The sequence below is a fragment of the Esox lucius genome, chromosome 23, assembly GCF_011004845.1.
Source record: "Esox lucius isolate fEsoLuc1 chromosome 23, fEsoLuc1.pri, whole genome shotgun sequence".
Lineage (NCBI taxonomy): Eukaryota > Metazoa > Chordata > Actinopteri > Esociformes > Esocidae > Esox > Esox lucius.
The window spans coordinates 24,162,384-24,184,122 of NC_047591.1; the positions used below are offsets into that span (position 1 = coordinate 24,162,384).

At 43.8% G+C, this 21,739-nt stretch overlaps 1 protein-coding gene across 4 annotated transcripts in view; it reads right to left on the bottom strand.

Moving 5' to 3' along the window:
* LOC105020485 (paralemmin-2) overlaps window positions 1–21,739 on the bottom strand; it is an 84,741-nt gene that overhangs the window by 56,436 nt on the left and 6,566 nt on the right. For 3 of the 4 annotated variants that reach the window (XM_029117070.2, XM_029117069.2, XM_013140289.4), the window contains exons 2-4: window positions 19,392–19,437; window positions 8,668–8,748; window positions 4,515–4,645 (exon numbers count right to left, since the gene is read on the bottom strand). In XM_029117070.2, coding sequence (XP_028972903.2) covers window positions 4,515–4,645; window positions 8,668–8,748; window positions 19,392–19,437 — 258 coding nt within the window. Of the gene's footprint in view, window positions 1–4,514; window positions 4,646–8,667; window positions 8,749–19,391; window positions 19,647–21,739 lie in introns of those variants that run through there. The other variant, XM_029117071.2, reaches the window with a different exon arrangement.

Consider the following 21,739-nt stretch of genomic DNA (forward strand, 5'->3'; position numbering starts at 1 on the left):
TTGTGACAGCTGCTAAAAAGGGCTTTATAAATACATTTCATTGATTGATTGATTTAGTTTCATCTGGTTTAGGCTTTTTTCCCATTTAAAAGGTACTGGGCCCGTTACACTGCCCTGTGGTGTTCCATTCAAAATGGCATTATGGGACAGAGCTGTATCTACATGAAAGGTTTGATAAGAAATCATAATGTAATTCTACATGTTCCTTTCAATACTGGACCTAAGGAGTAGTTCCCCACCCTTCCAACTGGTCGATACCCGCCTGCAGCCCAATAGCCAGACCAGGGTGCCTGTCACATTTCTCCCTAGTGACTCCTTGTGGGTGCCGGTCAACTGCTTATTGTACCAGCAAAAAGCTTCCGGGTTGAATGAGCAGTGGGATGAGAAATATATCTCCTTTATTCCATTTCAAACTACATCTCTCTGTCTGTCTACTGTTCAAGAACTAAAGACAGACTAGGTATTCACCATATAAGGCCTACCTGTTCTCTCCATAGACTAGGTAAACACTCCTAAACTTCCCCAGTGCAGAATCATCTGTTTTAGGGCAAAATGATTCAGTCTAAATCAGAATGACCTGGTCCAGGGTAGAATGATTCAGTCTAAATCAGAATGGCCTGGTCCAGGGTAGAATGATTCAGTCTAAATCAGAATGGCCTGATCCAGAGTAGAATGATTCAGTCTAAATCAGAATGAACTGGTCCAGGGTAGAATGATTCAGTCTAAATCAGAATGGCCTGGTCCAGGGTAGAATGATTCAGTCTAAATCAGAATGACCTAGTCCAGGGTAGAATGATTCAGTCTAAATCATCATTACTTGGCCAACATTAGAGGGCCATAGTGGAGGCCTTAAGGACAGGTCGATGTTTTGCCTGGTCCGGTATCTGGTACCAACCTGGCCCAACCTGCACTGATCATCACATCCTCATCATGTGTCTCTTTACCTGGGACAGAGAAATCAGGCTTGGACTGACAGATGTATTTCCCTGGTCAGGTCCTTGTGTCTGTGTGGTTCAGACTGGCCCAATAGTCCAAGATGTATTGAGGCTGTCTCGGTCCTTGTCAATACTGATCTGGGACAGAATCAGTGACAGAATTAGTGACTGTTGTCCTTGTTTGGGTACTTAATCAATATGGCTGTTAACAAAGCAGTCTCTCCCATTTCTTTATACATCCCTCTCTCCCCTCCTGTCCTCATCCTTCCCTTTCCCTCTCTCTCCTTCCCTTACTCCTTTTTCTCTCCATCTATTAGAAGTTGAATGTGTCTGGTGGTTCTGGTTTATTTTTGGGGCACAGTTCTGTTCCACAAGGTGGATAAATAGAGCTGCAGGCAGAGACTCCACCCCATGTCAGCATGTTAGACAGAGAGAGACAGACAGAGAAACAGACAGAGAAACAGACAGAGAAACAGACAGAGAAACAGACAGAGAGACAGACAGAAAGACAGACAGAGAGAGAGACAGAGAGACAGAGATAGAAATAGAGACACAGAGAGAAAGAGAGGGAGACGTCTCCGCAGCCAGCTAGTCTTAGAACATTCACAAACACAAACACACCCCACATACCAGCAAGGGTCGCAACACAAACCAAATCATATGAAAACAGAAAGAAAAAATTATCAAACAAACACAAACCAAATTGGAATCCTGCCTTACCCTAAACAGAGAGTACGCAGTGGCAGAATACCTGAACAGTGTGACTGGTCCAAATGTACAAAAAACCTGGACTGAGTACACACTGAATGAGCACAGTCTTGCCATGATGCTGCTATAAGGGCTCTCAACACTACCCACAAAATGAGGTGGAAACTGACCTGCACTTCCTATACTATTGCAAAATGTATGACGACATTCAAGACACATCCAAGTATTTCCCACAGATCACACAGACCCAGAAAAATATATATATAAAAAAAGAGTTGAATAAACTCCCATACCCCAATGTGTATTCACACCAGCAAGATGTGTGACCCTTGACATGAGCAGCGGGACTGAGTGTAACATAAGCAACATTAGAATTATAACCAGTATGTTTATTTACCTTTCTAGAGACATACAGAAAGAGAGAGGGAGGGAGAGAGAGCGAGCGATATAGAAAGACAGACAAAAAAGGCAGCAGATGTCTACAGAGTCTGTCTGGGCAGCTCATGTGTTCCTGCAACCAGAAGCAACACAAATGGTGGTTAAATGGTGGTTAAATGGTGGTTAAATGGTGGTTAAATGGTGGTTAGCTGTACTATACTTTACTGTCCAGTGACCTTTAACACTATTACACAGACAATGACTAGAGCCCTCTAATAACATACACAACATACACAACGTTCAAAACGGCTTCATCAGAAAGTTTAGTATATAGCCCAGTAAAGCACAATAAGACTAAAGCACAATAACCACACAAAAAAAGGCAACAGAAAAACAGGCCAATTTACTCTATATGGTTTTATCATGACATTACAAGCCAGTCTGAATTAAAAAGCACTTCAAACATTTGTGCCAGTGACCGGGACAGAGAGAGACTATTACACTATTTAGGATCTGCAGGTGTGAGTCCGTGTTGGGGCCACACAGTGAACAGGATGTGATGGTGTTAGCACTGAACAAGCCTTAGCTACAGACCGCTGCTGGAAATAAAGAAGCATTATGTGCTTCAACAGCCTAGTAATAATTAGAGTATTATCCACCAAAACATTCATCAGGGACATTCAAGTCCATTCATGAGTTGTGTTAAACCACAGCCTAAAGCTGGCTCAACCTAACGCTGGCTCAGCCTAACGCTGGCTCAAGCTAACACTGGCTCAGCCTAACGCTGGCTCAACATAACACTGGCTCAGCCTAACACTGGCTTTGCTGGCCCCTAGGCAGTGCTTGACCTGGGCTGGAGATGAGAACCAGCACCTCACATCGTTCTCCAGCTGGAGATGAGGACCAGCACCACACATCGTTCTCCTGCTGGTGATGAGAACTGGCTCCTCAAATCGTTCTCCTGCTGGAGATGAGAACCGGCACCTCACATCGTTCTTCTGCTGGAGATGAGAACCGGCTCCTCAAATCGTTCTCCTGCTGGAGATGAGAACCGGCTCCTCACATTGTTCTCCTGCTGGAGATGAGAACCGGCTCCTCACATCGTTCTCCTGCTGGAGCTTGTGGAACTCCTGCAATTAAACTACTAATACTGGGCCCCAAAATGACTTCCAGCAGCTGAAGCATTTCAGTCCAAGTCAAGCATGTCCGAGCAATCCATTTGTGATGTAGGCATCGTCATTTAAAAGGAGCCCTGCTCTCAGACATCGTGGGAAACGCACCAGGATAAACAAACAACAACCAAAAATAAATAACATGGACGGACAAACATCCCTTCTCCATGTCCCCCGCCAGATGATTCCCAGTGTCTAAACTGTAAGCAGCAGGCCACGTTCTACACCGCTCCACGTTCTACACCGCTCCACGGTTCTATACCGCTCCACGGTTCTACAACGCTCCACGGTTCTACACCGCTCCACGGTTCTACACCGCTCCACGGTTCTATACCGCTCCACGGTTCTATACCGCTCTATGGTTCTACAACGCTCCACGGTTCTACAACGCTCCATGGTTTTACAACGCTCCATGGTTCTACATCGCTCCACGGTTCTACAATGCTCCACAGTTCTACACCGCTCCAGAGGTCCTGGAGGAACGTTCTCATGGCATATTTTGGCATTCATTGAGTGACCTCATGGTCCAATGGGTATGACACAGGGGAATGAAAGATGCCATGATTGGTAGTCCATTCCCCTACAGCGGGTTTTATTTCACCAGGACCCACAAGGGATACCATAGAGATCTGTGCAGAGGTGGTACACTGTACTGGGAACAAGGGAGACTCCTCCACCATCCAAACAGGGCATTTGCAACCAGGATCTTTCACACGGATCAAGTGACTCACTGATTCCCTATGACTTCCTACTGATCACAGGACACACTGATTCACTATGACTGCCTGCTGATCGCATGACTCACTTCAAGGAAGCAGGAAGCAGCCACTATAACTTGATGCTCTCTTTACTAACAATCCTTTTGGACTCACTGAGTGCAAACATCTTCCCAAAAACCCACATGACCTTTCTGATTGGGGGGTGGGGGACGACGACAAACAGGACTTTGAACATGTTTTAATTAAAAGCTAAACAAAGCAGCTCTAAGCAGCTAACAGAGAGGATCTTAACCTGCCTCACAACTTGGAAACCCTTTTGCTCATAAACAACAGCAAAAGTACGAGGCACATCTGTAAGTTGTGTCCACCAGTCATTCAAGGGTATAACGTGTGTATATATAATGTCCCGTCTCTTCCTGTCCTTGTGTGTACCTGTAAATAGTGTCCCCCAGTCTCTTCCTATCCTTGTGTGCACCTGTAAATAACATCCCCCAGTCTCTTCCTGTCGTTATGTGCACCTGTAAATAATGTTCCCCTGTATCTTCCTGTCCATGTGTGTACCTGTAAAGTGTCTCTCAGTCTCTTCCTGTCCATGTGTGTACCTGTAAATAGTGTCCTCTAGTCTCTTCCCCTGCTCTTCGTCCCTCTCCAGTTGTCTTCTCCGTCCATCGTCTTCATCATTAGGTCCAGAGGATGTGCCTTGCAGAAGCCAACGTTCCCTCATGGCTTTAGACTGGAGAGACAGAGACAGTGTGAGAGAGACAGTGTGAGAGAGACAGTGTGAGAGAGACAGTGTGAGGGAGACAGTGTGAGAGAGACAGTGTGAGGGAGACAGAGACAGTGTGAGAGAGGCCGTGTGAGGGAGACAGATACAGTGTGAGGGAGACAGAGACAGTGTGAGAGAGGCCGTGAGAGGGAGACAGATACAGTGTGAGGGAGACAGAGACAGTGTGAGAGAGACCGTGTGAGGGAGACAGATACAGTGTGAGGGAGACAGAGACAGTGTGAGAGAGACAGTGTGAGGGAGACAGATACAGTGTGAGAGAGACAGTGTGAGGGAGACAGAGACCGTGTGAGGGAGACAGAGACAGTGTGAGAGAGACAGTGTGAGGGGAACAGAGACCGTGTGAGGGTGACGGAGACATTGGCCCTCATTCATCAAAAGTGCGTACACCAAATTTCCAGCGTACACCTGGCGTACACCCAAAACCACGGTGACTTTGAGATTTATCAATATGGACGTTGGCGTACGGCACTCTCAAATCCTACGCCAGCTCAGGAGGTGGTGTACGCACGTTTTGAGTTAGTGTGGAAATGCGCAGAAAAAAAATCCTAACGCAATGACAAACTAAAAGATATGATATATTATGACCCACTGTAAGAAAAACAACATAATAATTACAAACTTCAGTGTTTATTTTTGTGCAACATGGACTTCAATGTTTAATTTGTGTGACTTTACCAAAGCATTTGATTTATATGTATTCCTTCATAAATCAGGCGGTGAGAGGAGTGTAAGCAAAATCTTACGCCAACATATACGCCCGTTTCTACGCAAGAATGATGAATGAGGACAAGTGTGAGGGAGACACCCTGTGGTATTAATCAGCATTCACATACTATATGTCTATTACTGAAAAGAATATCAAGACACAAAAGCATTGGGATTCCTGAGCATCATCACAAATAGTCCTGTGACTGATGTATACTGACTGCCCATCAGTACTCAGACCAACGTAATACGGAAGGACAGACAGACGGGTGGTAAGACAGACAGACAGGTGGTAAGACAGACAGACAGACAGTGAGATAGAGGCACAAGCCTAAATAACTAGTATTGTTCTTCTATTATCAGACTGTTCACTGTTCTATATTGTTCTTCTGTTATCAGACTGTTCAGTATGTTCTCATCTCATCTTCATCCGCTTATCCGGTATCGGGTCACGGGGGCAGCAGCTCCAGCAGGGGACCCCAAACTTCCCTTTCCTGAGCCACATTTGCCAGCTCTGACTGGGGGATCCCGAGGCGTTCCCAGGCCAGTGTCGAAATATAATCTCTCCACCTAGTCCTGGGCCTACCCCGAGGTCTCCTCCCAACTGGACGTGCCTGGAACACCTCCCTAGGGAGACATCCTGGGGGCATCCTTACCAGATGCCCGAACCACCTCAACTGGCTCCTTTCGATGCAAAGGAGCAGTGGCTCTACTCCGAGTTCATCACGGATGGCTGAGCTTCTCACCCTATCTCTAAGGGAGAAGCCAGCCACCCTTCTGATAAAACCCATTTCAGCCGCTTGTACTCGCAATCTTGTTCTTTCGGTCATGACCCAGCCTTCATGACCATAGGTGAGGGTAGGAAGGAAAATTGACCGGTATATCGAGAGCTTTGCCTTCCGGCTCATCTCTCTTTTAGTCACAACGGTGCGGTAAAGCGAATGCAATACCTTCCCTGCTGCCCCCGAATCTTCGGCCAATCTCCCGCTCCAATGTCCCCTCACTTGCGAACAAGACCCATAGATACTTGAACTCCTTTACTTGGGGTAACGCCTCATTCCCTACCCGGAGGTATTGTTCTATTATCAGACTGTTCACTCTTCTATATTGTTCTTCTATTATCAGACTGTTCGGTATGTTCTATATTGTTCTTCTATTATCAGATTGTTCACTGTTCTATATTGTTCTTCTATTATCAGATTGTTCACTGTTCTATATTGTTCTTCTATTATCAGACTGTTCAGTATGTTCTATATTGTTCTTCTATTATCAGACTATTTAGTATGTTCTATATTCCTCAATTTGTCAAGACTTGTTTCCAGCCCAGTGCTATTAGCAAAATACAAAGACGCCAGCTTTCTAACTAATATGTTTATGGAATTTGACCAGAACCCAGATTTCCCACAGTTAACAGTCAAAGCCCAGAGTAGTCTCTCAATCTTGTACTGTATTCCACTTTAAACACAGTCATGTCCCAAATGGTACTCTAATCCCTATGCAGTTCACTACAATTGACCAGAGCCTCATGTGATCAAGGGCACTAAATAAAGAATAGTGTGCCATTTGGGATTTGGCCTGGGTAATCAGATGACCACTGGTGGTTTGCCAAGCAGACAGGGTAGATTACCGTGTTTTGAAAGTACTGAACAGTTAATGGCAATTACTCACAAATTCTCACAAAAACATATTCAGCCACGCCTTAAGAGAGTTCAGAATTAGTCTTTGTTGCCTCTGTTTTCCAGAGAAAAGATGTTTTGCTGTTGAGGAAGTGGCAATTATGCCCTAACAGAGGGATAACGTCAGATATGTTTTCATTGAGATTAACTGAATGGGACAATTACAAAGACAGCATCAGCTCTGTGGGTGACAGTAAACGCACAAACAAGAAAAAAGAAATACCCCTCTCTCTCTCCTTTTTTGACTTCTCTATTTCTCCCCCCTCTGTGCAATCTCTCTCCCCCTCTGTGCAATCTCTCTCCCAATTCATGCAAAACCAAATAGTTTCATTACAGAGATGCAGAATAGTGGAATAGAATGACAAAAATACAGTTCAGACGGCAGTAAATGTACAGCTCTGGAAAAAATTAAGAGACCACTGCACCTTTTTCTTTCCTTTCCAAAAAAGTCGAAAAGGAAGGTTTTGAGTGGGGAACAGAAGGGTTAAAATTAAGAGACCACTGCAAATTGAGCGCTTCTGTTCCTCACTCAAAACCTTCCTTTTCTACTTTTTTGGAATGGAAAGAAAAAGGTGCAGTGGCCTAAAATTTTTGGCAATTTGGCTATTATTCGACTCAAGTGAAGGTTGTTGTTTGACAGGTCTATCTATGAGCAGGACCAGGAAGCGTAATGTTTGTTTAAGATTGTGTGTGATGAGAGTCTGGGAGAAGGACTAGTTCTCACAGGAACTCACAGTGGCAACAGAAAAGCTGACAGACATAGCCACTCTGCACACGGTTCCATTTCTGTCAATGGACATCGTAACAACGACCTCAAGCTCATCGGACATGGCGGGGCTCTGTATTTACCATAAAAACGCTTTCCCAAATGCCACCATATTCCCATAGGGTTCTGGTGAAATTAGTACACTCCGAAATAGGGAGCCGGGACACATGCAACAGAACCTCTCTGGTATTTCTTTAGTTTGACGGAGATAAGTGATTTTTTTGTCATATTCCAAACATTTGAATGCATTACTTTCTAGACACTTATTGAAGGAACCTTGGATTCTGTCCTCCATGAAAGAATTCTAAAACAGAAAGAGCACCGAGGTCACAAAGCAGTTTAAAACACATAGGCCTATATCCGAATAGCTAAAAAGCTAAACTTATCAGGTTTTGGAATGGTTCATTCAATTGCCAGATCAAAATTATATTTGGATGTTTTATAAGCTGAAGGATAAAAATAAAATCAGTAGAGTAAAACATTCAGTACATTGCATTTATTCCTGGAGCTGTGGTGGACAGGGTCAAGGGTCAAGCATTTTTGAATTGCAAATGCAAATCTGGTAGAACCATTATCATTCCATGGCAGATGAGTTTGCGTAATCAGATATAAATAAAGCTTTCTGGCAACAATCGACCTTCAAACACAAACACACATACACAGACACACAGACACAGACACACAGCCGCACAGCCGCAATAAGAGCCAGTATCCAGAAGTCGTGTTTGAGTGTCATGTTTTTGACAAAATATATGTTTTTATACCCCCCCCCACCCACCCACACACACACACACACACACACAGCCCTACATTGAGTTTACCTTGAGATGTTGAAGCTGCAGCACCACATCATCCAGTTGTCTCCTTTTGTCTTCAATCTCCGACTGTCTTTTCCTTTTCTCCTGAAAAACCAAACCATGTTCCTTTAATATCTCATGATCAGATTATGGAAAACATTTTGGCAAAAACAATATCTTGATGTGTTGGAAAAAGACTGAGGTTCCCTTAAATTATATCTTGGCGAATTGGCAAATGTCCTTTATATGTGGTTTATGCTCTCAAAGCATCCACATACTATATGAACATCTGGTGTTCTTGGGTGGTACTTCGTTCCTTCCTTCAGGGAACCAGTGTTGTCAACCACCTCAGCATGACACAGAGTATGGAGTACTACCACCAGGTAAAAACAATGAATGTGGTGACCCGAAGCAGCCAACCAAAATTATTTGGTTTCACCCGGATCTACTGTAGGTTCACCCGAATCCACATGGGAACAAGATTCAGTTTCACCTGAATCCTCACAATAACATAATTCATTTTCACCCGAATCCACATAGGAAATGGATTCACTTTTAACTGATTCCTCACAGGAATAACATTTTGTTTCACCTGATTTCTCACAGGAGCATAATTCAGTTTCACCTGATTCCTTTTCACCTGATTCCTCACAGGAACATGATTCAGTGTATATTACAGTCCCCTTTGCACAGCTACAGCTATGTGACCTGAATGGTAACAGTGAGTTAAATATCAGCCTGAGAGTCAGGGTGCTGCAGTGCGGCTCTCCTCGTCCTCTACAACCCAGTGCACGGATGAGGGAAGGGATGATGGGCTGGATGAGAGGTTAAGATATAAGATATCATGGGAATAACGTGTTAGGGTATCTGGGGATGTAATTGGTTAGGAAATAGGGGTATTAGGCTATAAAGGGTTAGGCAGAGTGTTATAATGGAACGCTGACGTTACCTAGATGTAGCCCATATTTAGCTTCTCCATGAGAACACTTCCTGTATTTTGTTTGTGGCGCAGGGAAAGCCCATGAGAACAATGCCAACACTGTTTGGAACAGTAGGTCAAAGGTGCCCCGCTATGTCACTTCAAGTGATTCTGACCGGAGCAGCTGAGCAGCATCCAGCTGGACAGCTTCGTTCCCATAGAGACCGCTGTAGCTAAACCCCTAGTTACCTGAGCGATAGTCATCCTAAATAGTCCTGAGTGGGTGTGGAGGTTAGGCGCCCAGATGCACATATGGACATATGGATTACGCACAGACCATTTACAGCCGTGTGTGCCTTTGGAAGCTCTTGGATCCAGGACACTGTATAATTACAGGGCCCATTTTTTGAACACATGTACACAAGACTATATGTCATTTCATAAAAAATTAGAATGCTCATAGCACTGAGTTAAGTGATCTTTGCAGCCATATGATTTGGTTAACATCTGTGGCCAAGATATGTGGCAGAGATCCAGCTGTTAGGATTTGCAGCTGGGGGACAACAAGACAACACAATAGCAAGCTGCAGGGCAGGCCCAGTTAGTACAGAGCTTCCTAAACCCACGGTGTCTCTGGGGCAAGGCTCAGCAGCAGCACTGAGACAGGAAGTAGTAAATTATTGATCACTCTGTTAATCAGTTCTCTCAGAGTCTGGTGAGATGAGATGGCCTTGACAGCCCCGGTTCTACACAGCTTCTACTTTACAACCAGTGTTCTTTACAGCTTCTACCTTACAGCCATGGTTCTACACAGCTTTTACATTACAGAAACTGTTTTACACAGCTTCTACCTTACAGACACAGTTCAACACAGTTTCTACATTACAGAAACTGTTTTACACAGCTTCTAATTTAAAGAAGCAGTTTTACACAGTTTCTACCTTACAGACACAGTTCAACACAGCTTCTGTATTACAGAAACTGTTGTACACATCTTCTACATTACAGACACAGTTTAACACAGCTTCTACCTTACAGACACAGTTCAACACAGCTTGTCCAATAATCTGTTGTGTACAGAAGCTGTCACCAATGTCTTAGTACGAGACCCTATGCTTTAATACAGTCCTTTTGGACAGATGGTAATGGGTATAAAGCCCTATTCCTCCTCTTGAAGGGTATAAAGCCCTATTCCTCCTCTTGGTGGGTATAAAGCCCTATTCCTCCTCTTGAAGGTTGTAAAGCCCTATTCCTTCTTTTGAAGGGTATAAAGCCCTATTCCTCCTCTTGAAGGGTATAAAGCCCTATTCCTCCCCTTGGTGGGTATAAAGTCCTATTCCTCCCCTTGGAGGGTATAAAGCCCTATTCCTCCCCTTGGAGGGTATAAAGCCCTATTCCTCCTCTTGAAGGGTAGGCTGTGACTGTGACATAATACATTAATAAGCTAGGCTGTGACATCATACATTCTTATCCCCCATAGCCTTACACTGGCTTGCACACCTCACGCAGAGGAAAATAAAACCAAAAAACAACAATCACTTTATAATTTTTTAATGGGTCCAGTTTGACAGAACCTCTTTAGGAGACAGTGGGAAGGAATGTGGACATAGTTCCCACTGGGGGTGGACAGCTCCAGGCCTAATCCCCTGAACTGGGACACTACACAGGAACTCCCCGACTCCATGGGGACATTCACATCTTCTTTGTCATCTGGCTCCCTCGCTTTCAGTAGGAAGTACTCATGACCTCCGAGGCATGTAGTACAGTTTGACCTAATGACCTCTCAGCCCTCACTGCTGTACTGAGCTGGGTTGACGTCTCCGGGAGACATTGGGTAATGAATGAACCCTCTGCAGAACTCTTGTGTCCTATTGGTTGATGTCTGAGGCAGCCGGCCCAATTGCTTATGTTAGATGTCTATTTCAGGACAAAAACTCATTTTTCTCTCTCTGCTTTAGACAACCTGTCATTTAACAAAACACTAAGTTATTCTGCGGCCTTGGAAGGGAGAAGGACAGGGAAATGGAAATAGAAAGAGCAAGAGAGACCCGCTAGATTCCTCCAAACACATTCAGCACACATATGAGCTACAAGACAAGATGAAAACCTTCCAACCTTTATTGACCTGTGGTGTTGATGGTCTACTAAACTAAATTATAAAATGTACAGACAACGATGAAAAAATTCGAATTGACTTCTTACCAAAACACCACAGGTCATGTATACACCCTGGACACACTAATGACAAACAAAAGAAGATTTTCAATTGATAATAACTTTTTTGTAACTTAATTTGGTACAGTAATGTAGGAAAAAAAGCTATTTTTGCACTGACTGCTTTGGAGTTTTTCATAATCTCAGAATTATATAATTACTCATATTCTGCATGGACAGTCTCACTTGGGTCTCTACTCCATTTTCTGAATACTTTGTTGGAAATTGGAAGCCAGACTTCATTAACACTGGGTTTTATACCTGATCGGAGTGTTTTCAGTAGTGGTAGGGTAGTCTACAGCATCAGACTAGTAAAGGAAAGGTTGTTGGTTCTAATCCCCAAGCCGTTCTGTCCCTTAGCCAGACAGTAAACCTTAATTAGCTCCCAGGTTGTTTCTTTGAATAAGAATGTGTTCTTAGTGTACTTGGTAAAATAAAACATAAATTGGGATGCCCATTTTGATGCTCTTTCTGAAGGCATAGAAGCGTTCATCATCTGGTAATGGAGAGGGAGGGAGACTGTTTGGCCTGTCTTCCCGTCATCTCAGGGCATCCCAAACAGTCCTAACGGGCATTGGCACAGGGCTGAGGGCAATGTTAGACATAGTCGACATACTCAAAAAGGGGATGGCTCCTGGGGAGGGGGACAAAAATAGGGAGTGGACATGATATTCCCAGAAAGCACTTAAAGAATGGACCTCACAGACTGTGACGCAACCCAGATTGCTCAGTGGTTACAGTCGGTTAGAGTCTGTTTGAAAGGCTGCTGGTTTGAATCTGGAAACTGAGGGAGAAAAATATGGCACTCTGGCTTTGAGCAAGACACTTTACCCTGATTGCTTTTGCAATGTAAACATTTTACCTATTCCAACATCCATCACTGATCAGACTAGTTAACCACAGTCTAGTTAACTACAGTAACTAGATCCATCACTGATCAGACTAGTTTACTACAGTAACTAGATCCATCACTGATCAGACTAGTTTACTACAGTAACTACATCCATCACTGATCAGACAAGTTTACTACAGTAACTACATTCATCACTGATCAGACTAGTTTAATAAACTAACTATCCACAGCACTGCTTGGAAAGCATGTGATCTTTCCACACCAGCTCAGACAGGAAGTTAAGAAATAGCCAAGATTCTAGGCAACTCAGTAACAGATTATTGTCAGGAATTATGTTTTTTCACAGTCAACTTAAAATGACTCAATGGTTCATTGACATCAAGTAGTGTCAGTAATATCTGTGTTGCATGTCCTTCTTGTATTCTCTCTTTTCAGTTGCTGGGTGACTAAACACCTCTGAATGTTGGAGTAAATTCATCTGACAAGGGTCCCCAGCTGAATCGGATTAACTGCAGATGGTGTTAAGTTCTCTGTAATAAAAGTGAGTAGACCCTTAGGGCCACATTCTCTCCATAGCAACAGCATGAGAACGTGTGTACAGTGTGCTCCGTTTCCTGTTACGCTGGATCTCACGTCAGTTGTCTGGGCCTACACAGCATCTCTGACGCTGAGCATGATGGGATTGTAATTATCACCCATGTCCTTCATTTACTGAAGTGTAACCGTTATTTCAGCAGTTAACTGTACATCATTAAAGTGGATTAGCATCTTTAAATGCAATTACAGACACATTTAACTAAGTCAATTCACCCAGTAGACTCCTTGGCAACAGGACCTGTTAGCCACTAATGCTATCCGGCACCTTACTTACCACTGTAGAATGTTGGCCACGCCTCTGCCCAGCTCTGCTCTGCCCACTGCCATCATGTGACCAGAACAGGTGTTCATCGCTAATACTGTGTGTCAGGGTGTATCGCACTCACAAGGCAGACAATCGTTTGGCTTGCACACCAGATACTACAGAGACACAGCCCTCTGAAACTGTGTTCATGCCATCATTCCTAGTTATTAGTATTTTCTGGGGATTTTGTTCGGTGCAGAGTAGCGGATATTTTCTTACAATACCACATGCCATGCTACCATTTGGAAGCAGCTGAAGTTGTTACTTTCAAAAACATTGTTCCACAGATATCTTTGCTGTGACATATCTTCCCTTGCTCCTGGATGTTTGGGATGGACATAGCAATTTTCCATTAGTACCCATCGTGCTAATGGTTAACAGACACAAGTGCCCTCTTCTGAAAGTTATCGGACGGTTGATCCCACCTGACCCAGCATTCTCAACGGCCGCACCCCTCCTCTAAACTATGTCTGAGTGGTAGAGAGGACAGACAGCTGCCGCTAAATTTAGCTGTCATCCAGCAACGCCTGCCCCAACCCTGTCCCTCAGCCTAGACCCCAGGACAAACAGGAGCTCTGTTGGGGGTGGGGTGACGGAGGGGCAGGGATCCTAATTCATCTGTATCAACACATCAGAGAAGAGAGGAGCCTGGCTGCTGCTCGTCTAGCCACAACACACACAGAAACCGACGCACACACGCACACTCACTCACTCACAATGGGGTGAGAAAAATGTATTTATACACACACACACATATATATAATGTGTACATTTATAGTATAGTAAATTTATAGTACAGTATATTTAAACTAGAATTTTTGTATTTTGCAGTGCAGATGCAGTGCAGAATGATTGTCAGATTGACATTCAGCAGGGCTGTTATTTAGGGCTATGCAGGTACAGTAGAAGCCATGTTAAAACCCACATATTGTAGTTAGCCAATGAGCCTGCAATGCCAGCAGTGCTCTAATTGACTCCCATGGCTGTTTTGAACTGATTGTAGTATCACCTGTGTCAGGTCCTGGCTGGTGGCCTCTAGGTATCTCTATGCACCTGGGGGCCACAATCCTGACCTGACCACAGAGGTGCCTCTAGGCGTCTCGTTGTCTCTAATTGGAGACCCTATTTAAGTTGTTCTGTTTGCCTTGCAGTTGGTTGGTCGTTTGTAGTTAGTGTTGTATTTTGCTGCTCCTCAGTTCATGGGCATACTCTCCTTTTGTTATTTTTGTTTAGTAGAAGAAAGTTAATAAAAGGATGTTCTACTGCTCTGCACCTCTTGTCCTGCCTCACCTGAACCATGACAGCGTAAAATAATTTCCAATACTTCATCTTAAAGCTTGTCTGCTGCAGTAAACCCATTCTAGAATTCACCAACCCCACACGCTGTGTTTGGCAAGCAGACAGGCTAAAGGATCACAGCAGTAGATCCACATAGTATTGAATGGTGGTTTGGTGCAGGCTGGACTTTAGTAGAACAGCAAAACCCCAGGGACTGAAGCTTCAAAGGCCAAGCCAAGTCTACATACCAAATAGAAACCTATTCAACATGCGCCATAGGGCTGTGGCTACAGTAGGGCCCTATATAGAGGACAGGGTGGGGCTACAGTAGGGCCCTATATAGAGGACAGGGTGGGGCTACTGTAGGGCCCTATATAGAGGACAGGGTGGGGCTACAGTAGGGCCCTATATAGAGGACAGGGTAGGGCTACAGTAGGGCCCTATATAGAGGACAGGATGGGGCTACAGTAGGGCCCTATATAGAGGACAGGGTGGGGCTACAGTAGGGCCCTATATAGAGGACAGGATGGGGCTACAGTAGGGCCCTATATAGAGGACAGGGTAGGGCTACAGTAGGGCCCTATATAGAGGACAGGGTGGGGCTACAGTAGGGCCCTATATAGATGACAGGGTGGGGCTACAGTAGGGCCCTATATAGAGGACAGGGTGGGGCTACAGTAGGGCCCTATATAGAGGACAGGGTGGGGCTACAGTAGGGCTCTATATAGAGGACAGGGTGGGGCTACAGTAGGGCCCTATATAGAGGACAGGGTGGGGCTACAGTAGGGCCCTATATAGAGGACAGGGTGGGGCTACAGTAGGGCTCTATATAGAGGACAGGGTAGGGCTACAGTAGGGCCCTATATAGAGGACAGGGTAGGGCTACAGTAGGGCTTTTCTTTCTGTCCCTCTCTGTTTTCTCTCTGTCTATCTGTTTTCTGCCTCCTTGTTTTCTCTCATACATTCTCCCTCTCTGTTTTTTACTCTGACTGCAGAGTGATTATATAGTGATTACAGTGATAATATAGTGATTTCATAGTGATTATAGTGATTACCTATTGATTACAGTGATTATGCAGTGATATAGTGATAATATGATATCTACATAATGATTAAACACTGACTATACAGAAATGAAATAGTGATTACAGTGACTATGTAGTGATTACAGTAGATCTATCCCAAATAAAACCCTATTTAGTGAATTACAATTGAGATTCACCATTTCGTGAAAAGATTTGGCCCTGGTCTAGATTTGTGAGCACTAAAGAAAATACAGTGCCTTTTGAGATGTTGTGATGTCATATAAAGCTTTTATGTAGCATGATTAAGACTAGAAGTGTATAGTTGTAGCGTAACACAAAATGGTGAGCTAGCTGAGTAGGTGTGTGTGTCTCTGAGAGGACTGTAGGTTCTCTTTCCGACATTATCATGTTTAGTTCTCTCCTGTTCCGACATTATCATGTTTAGTTCTCTCCTGTTCCGACATTATCATGTTTAGTTCTCTCCTGTTCCGACATTATCATGTTTAGTTCTCTCCTGTTCCGACATTATCATGTTTAGTTCTCTCCTGTTTAATCTTTTTCACTACTATTGTGAGGGCAAAACGGATACCCCATCAGCTGTCCTACTGTACACCAGCATTTTAAATGTTAAATATTTCACTGAAATTATAGTGAAACCTTCCTTTCAGATGACATCATACCATTTGGCCTCCTTCAGAACATATGTGCAGTTTGAAGGCCTGGGGACTGTGCACAATTAATCTTTCCTCTTTTTCTTTGATATTTTGATTAAGTATGTGAAATAAAATAAAAATATATACATTTACAGTAGTTTGGCTTTTAATACCTTTTCCTACATAATCTGATTTTAGAAACTATTTGTCAAATACAGAGGACTACTTCTCTAAACATCTCAATCAGCTGGTTCCTTGTTTCCTCTAATGGTAACATCACAATCAGCTGGTTCCTTGGTTCCACTAATGGTAACATTACATGGTCCAACTGGATTATTAATGGTCTGTAATGACTGTCAGCTGGGGGATGGGGTGCAGGGGGATGAGGTACAGGGGGATGAGGTACAGGGGGATGGGTGTAGGGGGACCTCTTGCTGGGAGGGGGGTGTAACATCCTGACTGTTTGGCCGGCATGGTCTTGAATATTCAGACATAATTAGGTTTTACAACTTCATTACTTTTTAATGTACACATTAAGCAGCCATCTGATTATATCCACCCAAACACTAACAGACACAGTGACACAAACACAGTCAGACAGACACAAACACAGACACTGACCAACTACAGAGATCAGTATTTAAAATGCCTGCGAGCTCAGAGTAGACAATTGACCGGGATTAGCACTCAAAACATGAAGATCTAAACCATTTTACATTCATACTTCAACTCTATGATTCCAGAGTTGGGATGTTAGTCCATCCTTTCTGCCTGTCGTGCAGTCCTTGAATCCCACGTTTAGCCCCACTAAAGCTAACCAGGGTTGGCCCACGGTCGGGACGACTAGATGCTTCAGGAAGTGGTGTTGGAGGAACACAATTGGGCTGTGAAGGGGGTAGTGCATCTTCTGGATGGGATGTCAAACCGGTGTCCTGACACTCTGGGGTCACTAAAGTTATAAAATGAAGGGTAGTAATGTAAGTTAATGTACCAGTGTTAAAGTAATGTTGTCCTGGGTAAAATTCCATTCTGACATATCATCATGGCCCCCCTCTTCCAGTTGGCTCATTCATCCCTTTCTTTTTTACACACATTTCCTTCCCTTCTCTGCTTGACCATGACTGAGTCCCAAATAGAACCGTTTTGCATAGGCAGTTCACTTGACCAGCGTCCACAAGTCTACGGTCAATGTTAGCAAACAATATGTCTAGGAAATTGGATGCCTTTTTGGGCACAGAATGTAGTTGAATCTCCACCAAAGAGCTGCTTTGAGTCTATTCATATCCTTTTGAAAGACACTTTATCTCAGTCATCAAACAGAAAAACTAGGGAGTTGTAAATCTATAACCTTAACATGATCACTATTCATATCAGTCATTAGACACCATGCTATAATGATTCTATACATAACCTTACAGAATCACAATCAATATCAGTCACTAGATACCACGCTATAGTGATTCTATATATAACATTTACAGAATCACAATCAATATCAGTTACAAGATACCACGCTATAGTGATTCTATGCATAACCTTTACAGAATCACAATCAATATCAGTCAATAAATACCACGCTGTAGTGATTCTATAAATAACCTTTACAGAATCACTATCAGTATCAGTCGTTAGATACCATGCTGTAGTGATTCTATAAATAACCTTTACAGAATATCAATCAATATCAGTCTTTAGATACCACGCTGTAGTGATTCTATACATAACCTTTACAGAATCACTATCAGTATCAGTCTTTAGATACCATGCTGTAGTGATTCTATACATAACCTTTACAGAATCACTATCAGTATCAGTCTTAAGATACCATGCTGTAGTGATTCTATACATAACCTTTACAGAATCACTATTAATATCAGTCATTGCATACCACGATGTAGTAATTCTTCACATAACCTTTGTGGAATCAATATTAATCTCTGAGTCATTAGACAGTAACACCAGACTTGTGTTCAAATACTACTCGAAATCATTTCAAATCAATGTATATGTGCTTGATTGAGTTCCCTATATTAAAATATCAATATTATAGTCCAAAAATGACAAACAAAGGCCCTCTGGAGCATCGAACAGGCTAGAGTACAGCTACCTAAACTATTTCAAATATTTTCATTGTTACTGAACGCGGGTGTGACTGTTAATGTCTGAGTCTGGCTAATCGACTTGAAGAGGGAAGGCTGAATGGCACTACGGTTTACTTTATAATAAACAACCCTCTTAGCCCCCAAGCCCATGGTAACATCTGTTGGCCTCAACAACATTCACTGGAGTCAACTATATATACACTGTGGAATGGCAGAGATCTTAAAACGTGGCCAAAATAGTTTTTCCATCTGTTGATTGCTGCTCCCTACTTGTGTTTAGTGGGTGTGTATTTCTGTGTGTCTTTCTATGTGTGTGAGTATGTTTTTGTGTGTGTGTGTGTGTGTGTGTGTGTGCACGCTTGCTGGAGCACTCGCTGGCGCCAAACCCTCTTGTACAACTGTTGGTCTCCTGTCCAACTACAGTGAACTGAGAGCTTTTCTTTTTAGCAGGAGGATTTGAACTGGCCCAAGCAACATAGTCCTTAAAAACAAACACCTCAATCACCCATGAATCTAAAAGGGCTGACTGTTCATCAAATATCCAACACCCCCCTACACCCAGAAAAAGAAGAAACAACTCAGGGTATCTTAAGAAGGAGGTGGACAGACAGAGGGTTAGAGACAGAGGTAAAGAAGTAGATAAGAAAGAGAGTGGTAGAAAGACAGAGGGAGGTAGAAAGAGGGAAATAGAAAGGTAAATAGAGACAAAGAGAAAGGTAGAAAGAAGCAAAAAGAGAGGTAGAAAACACAGAGAAGCAGAGTAAAAAGAAAAATTTAGTAAGAGAAGAAATTTGGGGACTCACCGCCAGGGCTTGGAGCCTCTCCTTGTGAAGTTCAGCCTCAGCCATCCTGTAGGGCACAGGGGAGAGAGGTCAACTGTCTGCTTGGGTTAGGGTGAGGGGCTAGGATTTCCTGGTCAGGTACAGAATGGTAGAGAGAAGCAGTGGGGCCGGCTAGAGTCCAGTTGTCCTGTAGTTGGAGTATTCCAGTCAGAGAGTGAATGTGCTAAAGAGAAGAAAAGCTCTGTCGTTCCCTGGCCATGTGCCTCCACTTAGCCTGCTTGCCTCTTGCATTCCCTGCCTCTCTCCACGCCCTCCACCTCCTCTATCCACGCCCCCCCCCTCCCCCCTCTTGGTGACTGGCCATATAGTATGTGCAGAAGCAGCTGAGTCAAAGGATCACTGGAGAGACTTTTTTTCAGGCTGATGTATGATGGTTTAGTTACTCTGCCGGGGGGGAGGGGGGGAACTAGAACCTGGGACTAGAACCCAGGGCTTCTGGGGGGGATTAGAACCCAGGGCTTCTGGGGGGGATTAGAACCCGGGGCTTTTGGGGGGGGATTAGAGCCCGGGTTGCTGGGTGGGATTAGAACCCAGGGCTGCTGGGTGGGATTAGAACCCGGGGTTGCTGGAGGGGTTAGAACCTTGGGTTGCTGGGTGGGTTAGAACCCGGGGTTGCTGGGGGGGTTAGAACTGCTGTGTGTAACTGCCGGGTCTGTCTGCTTCCTAAGATTGTGGCAGCTCCTTTAAGACAGTGAAAGCTGAGCATCAGAGTGACATATGATGCACATCTGAATAACACTGAGCATCTCCTGCGGTTTTTATATTACAGCAGAACACAACACAGTTGGACACTGACTCTCACACAGACTCCCAGATCTTTACAGACACTGACTCTCACACAGACTCCCAGATCTTTACAGATACTGACTCTCACACAGACTCACAGATCTTTACAGACATTGACTCTCACACAGACTCCCAGATCTTTACAGGCATTGACTCTCACAGACTCCCAGATCTTTACAGACATGGACTCTCACAGACTCCCAGATCTTTACAGATATTGATTCTCACAGACTCCCAGATCTTTACAGACATTGATTCTCACAGACTCCCAGATCTTTACAGACACTGACTCTCACAGACTCCCAGATCTTTACAGACACTGACTCTCACACAGACTCCCAGATCTTTACAGACATTGATTCTCACAGACTCCCAGATCTTTACAGACATTGATTCTCACAGACTCCCAGATCTTTACAGACATTGATTCTCACAGACTCCCAGATCTTTACAGACACTAACAGAGTCCCCCCCACACCCCCTCTTCATCGCCGCTCCTGTTCAGCATTTAAGAGGAGTGATACAAAAACTCCATATATGGTGAAAAGGCAGCTTGTGGCAGGGCAGTCATTCTGTAGCAAAGCTCAGGGAAGTACAGAAAAATGTACTGGATGTCCTCTGAACATACACTGCTACTGAAACCACAGAAACCTTCCATATGAACAGCTGCTAAGTGTCTACATGAGGAAAGAGCAAACCTAGTTGACCCACTGATTCCCATCCTGACCTGCAGTGCACTCCATGGCTTTGGAATGGTTTCTAAGCGCCTAGACCCAACACACATTCCGACTGTGACCTCTGACCCTGAACACGAGTCCACTGTATCTCCCATTCAGAGATATGAAACACCCCAGATAGACACCTTGACACTATGTAACAGACCCACACCAGAAAAAGCTGAAGTTAACCTGAGGAGAAATGGACACCAGGAAACAGCAGCTAAAGGTAGATTTATCCTGAGGAGAGATGGACACCAGGAAACAGCAGCTAAAGGTAGATTTATCCTGAGGAGAGATGGACACCAGGAAACAGCAGATAAAGGTAGATTTATCCTGAGGAGAGATGGACACCAGGAAACAGCAGATAAAGGTAGATTTAATCTGAGGAGAAATGGACACCAGGAAACAGCAGCTAAAGGTAGATTTAATCTGAGGAGAGATGGACACCAGGAAACAGCAGATAAAGGTAGATTTTTACCTGAGGAGAGATGTTTGTTTTATGTATTATTCATTGAATAATGTGGCAGGAGTGTTGTTCAGGCAGTTTTCAAATTTTTCCTGCACAATTCCAGGCTATTCCATCTCTCAAAGCAGAGTTCAAAGCAGGCTAACTCACACTTAAAGATTAGTTTAAATATCCCGACTATGCTAACTCACTCTAAAACTTAGTTTAAATATTCAGGCAATGCTAACTCACTCTTAAAGCTTAGTTTAAATATCCAGGCTATGCTAACTCACCCTTAAAGCTTAGTTTAAATATTCAGGCTATGCTAACTCACTCTTAAAGCTTAGTTTAAATATCCA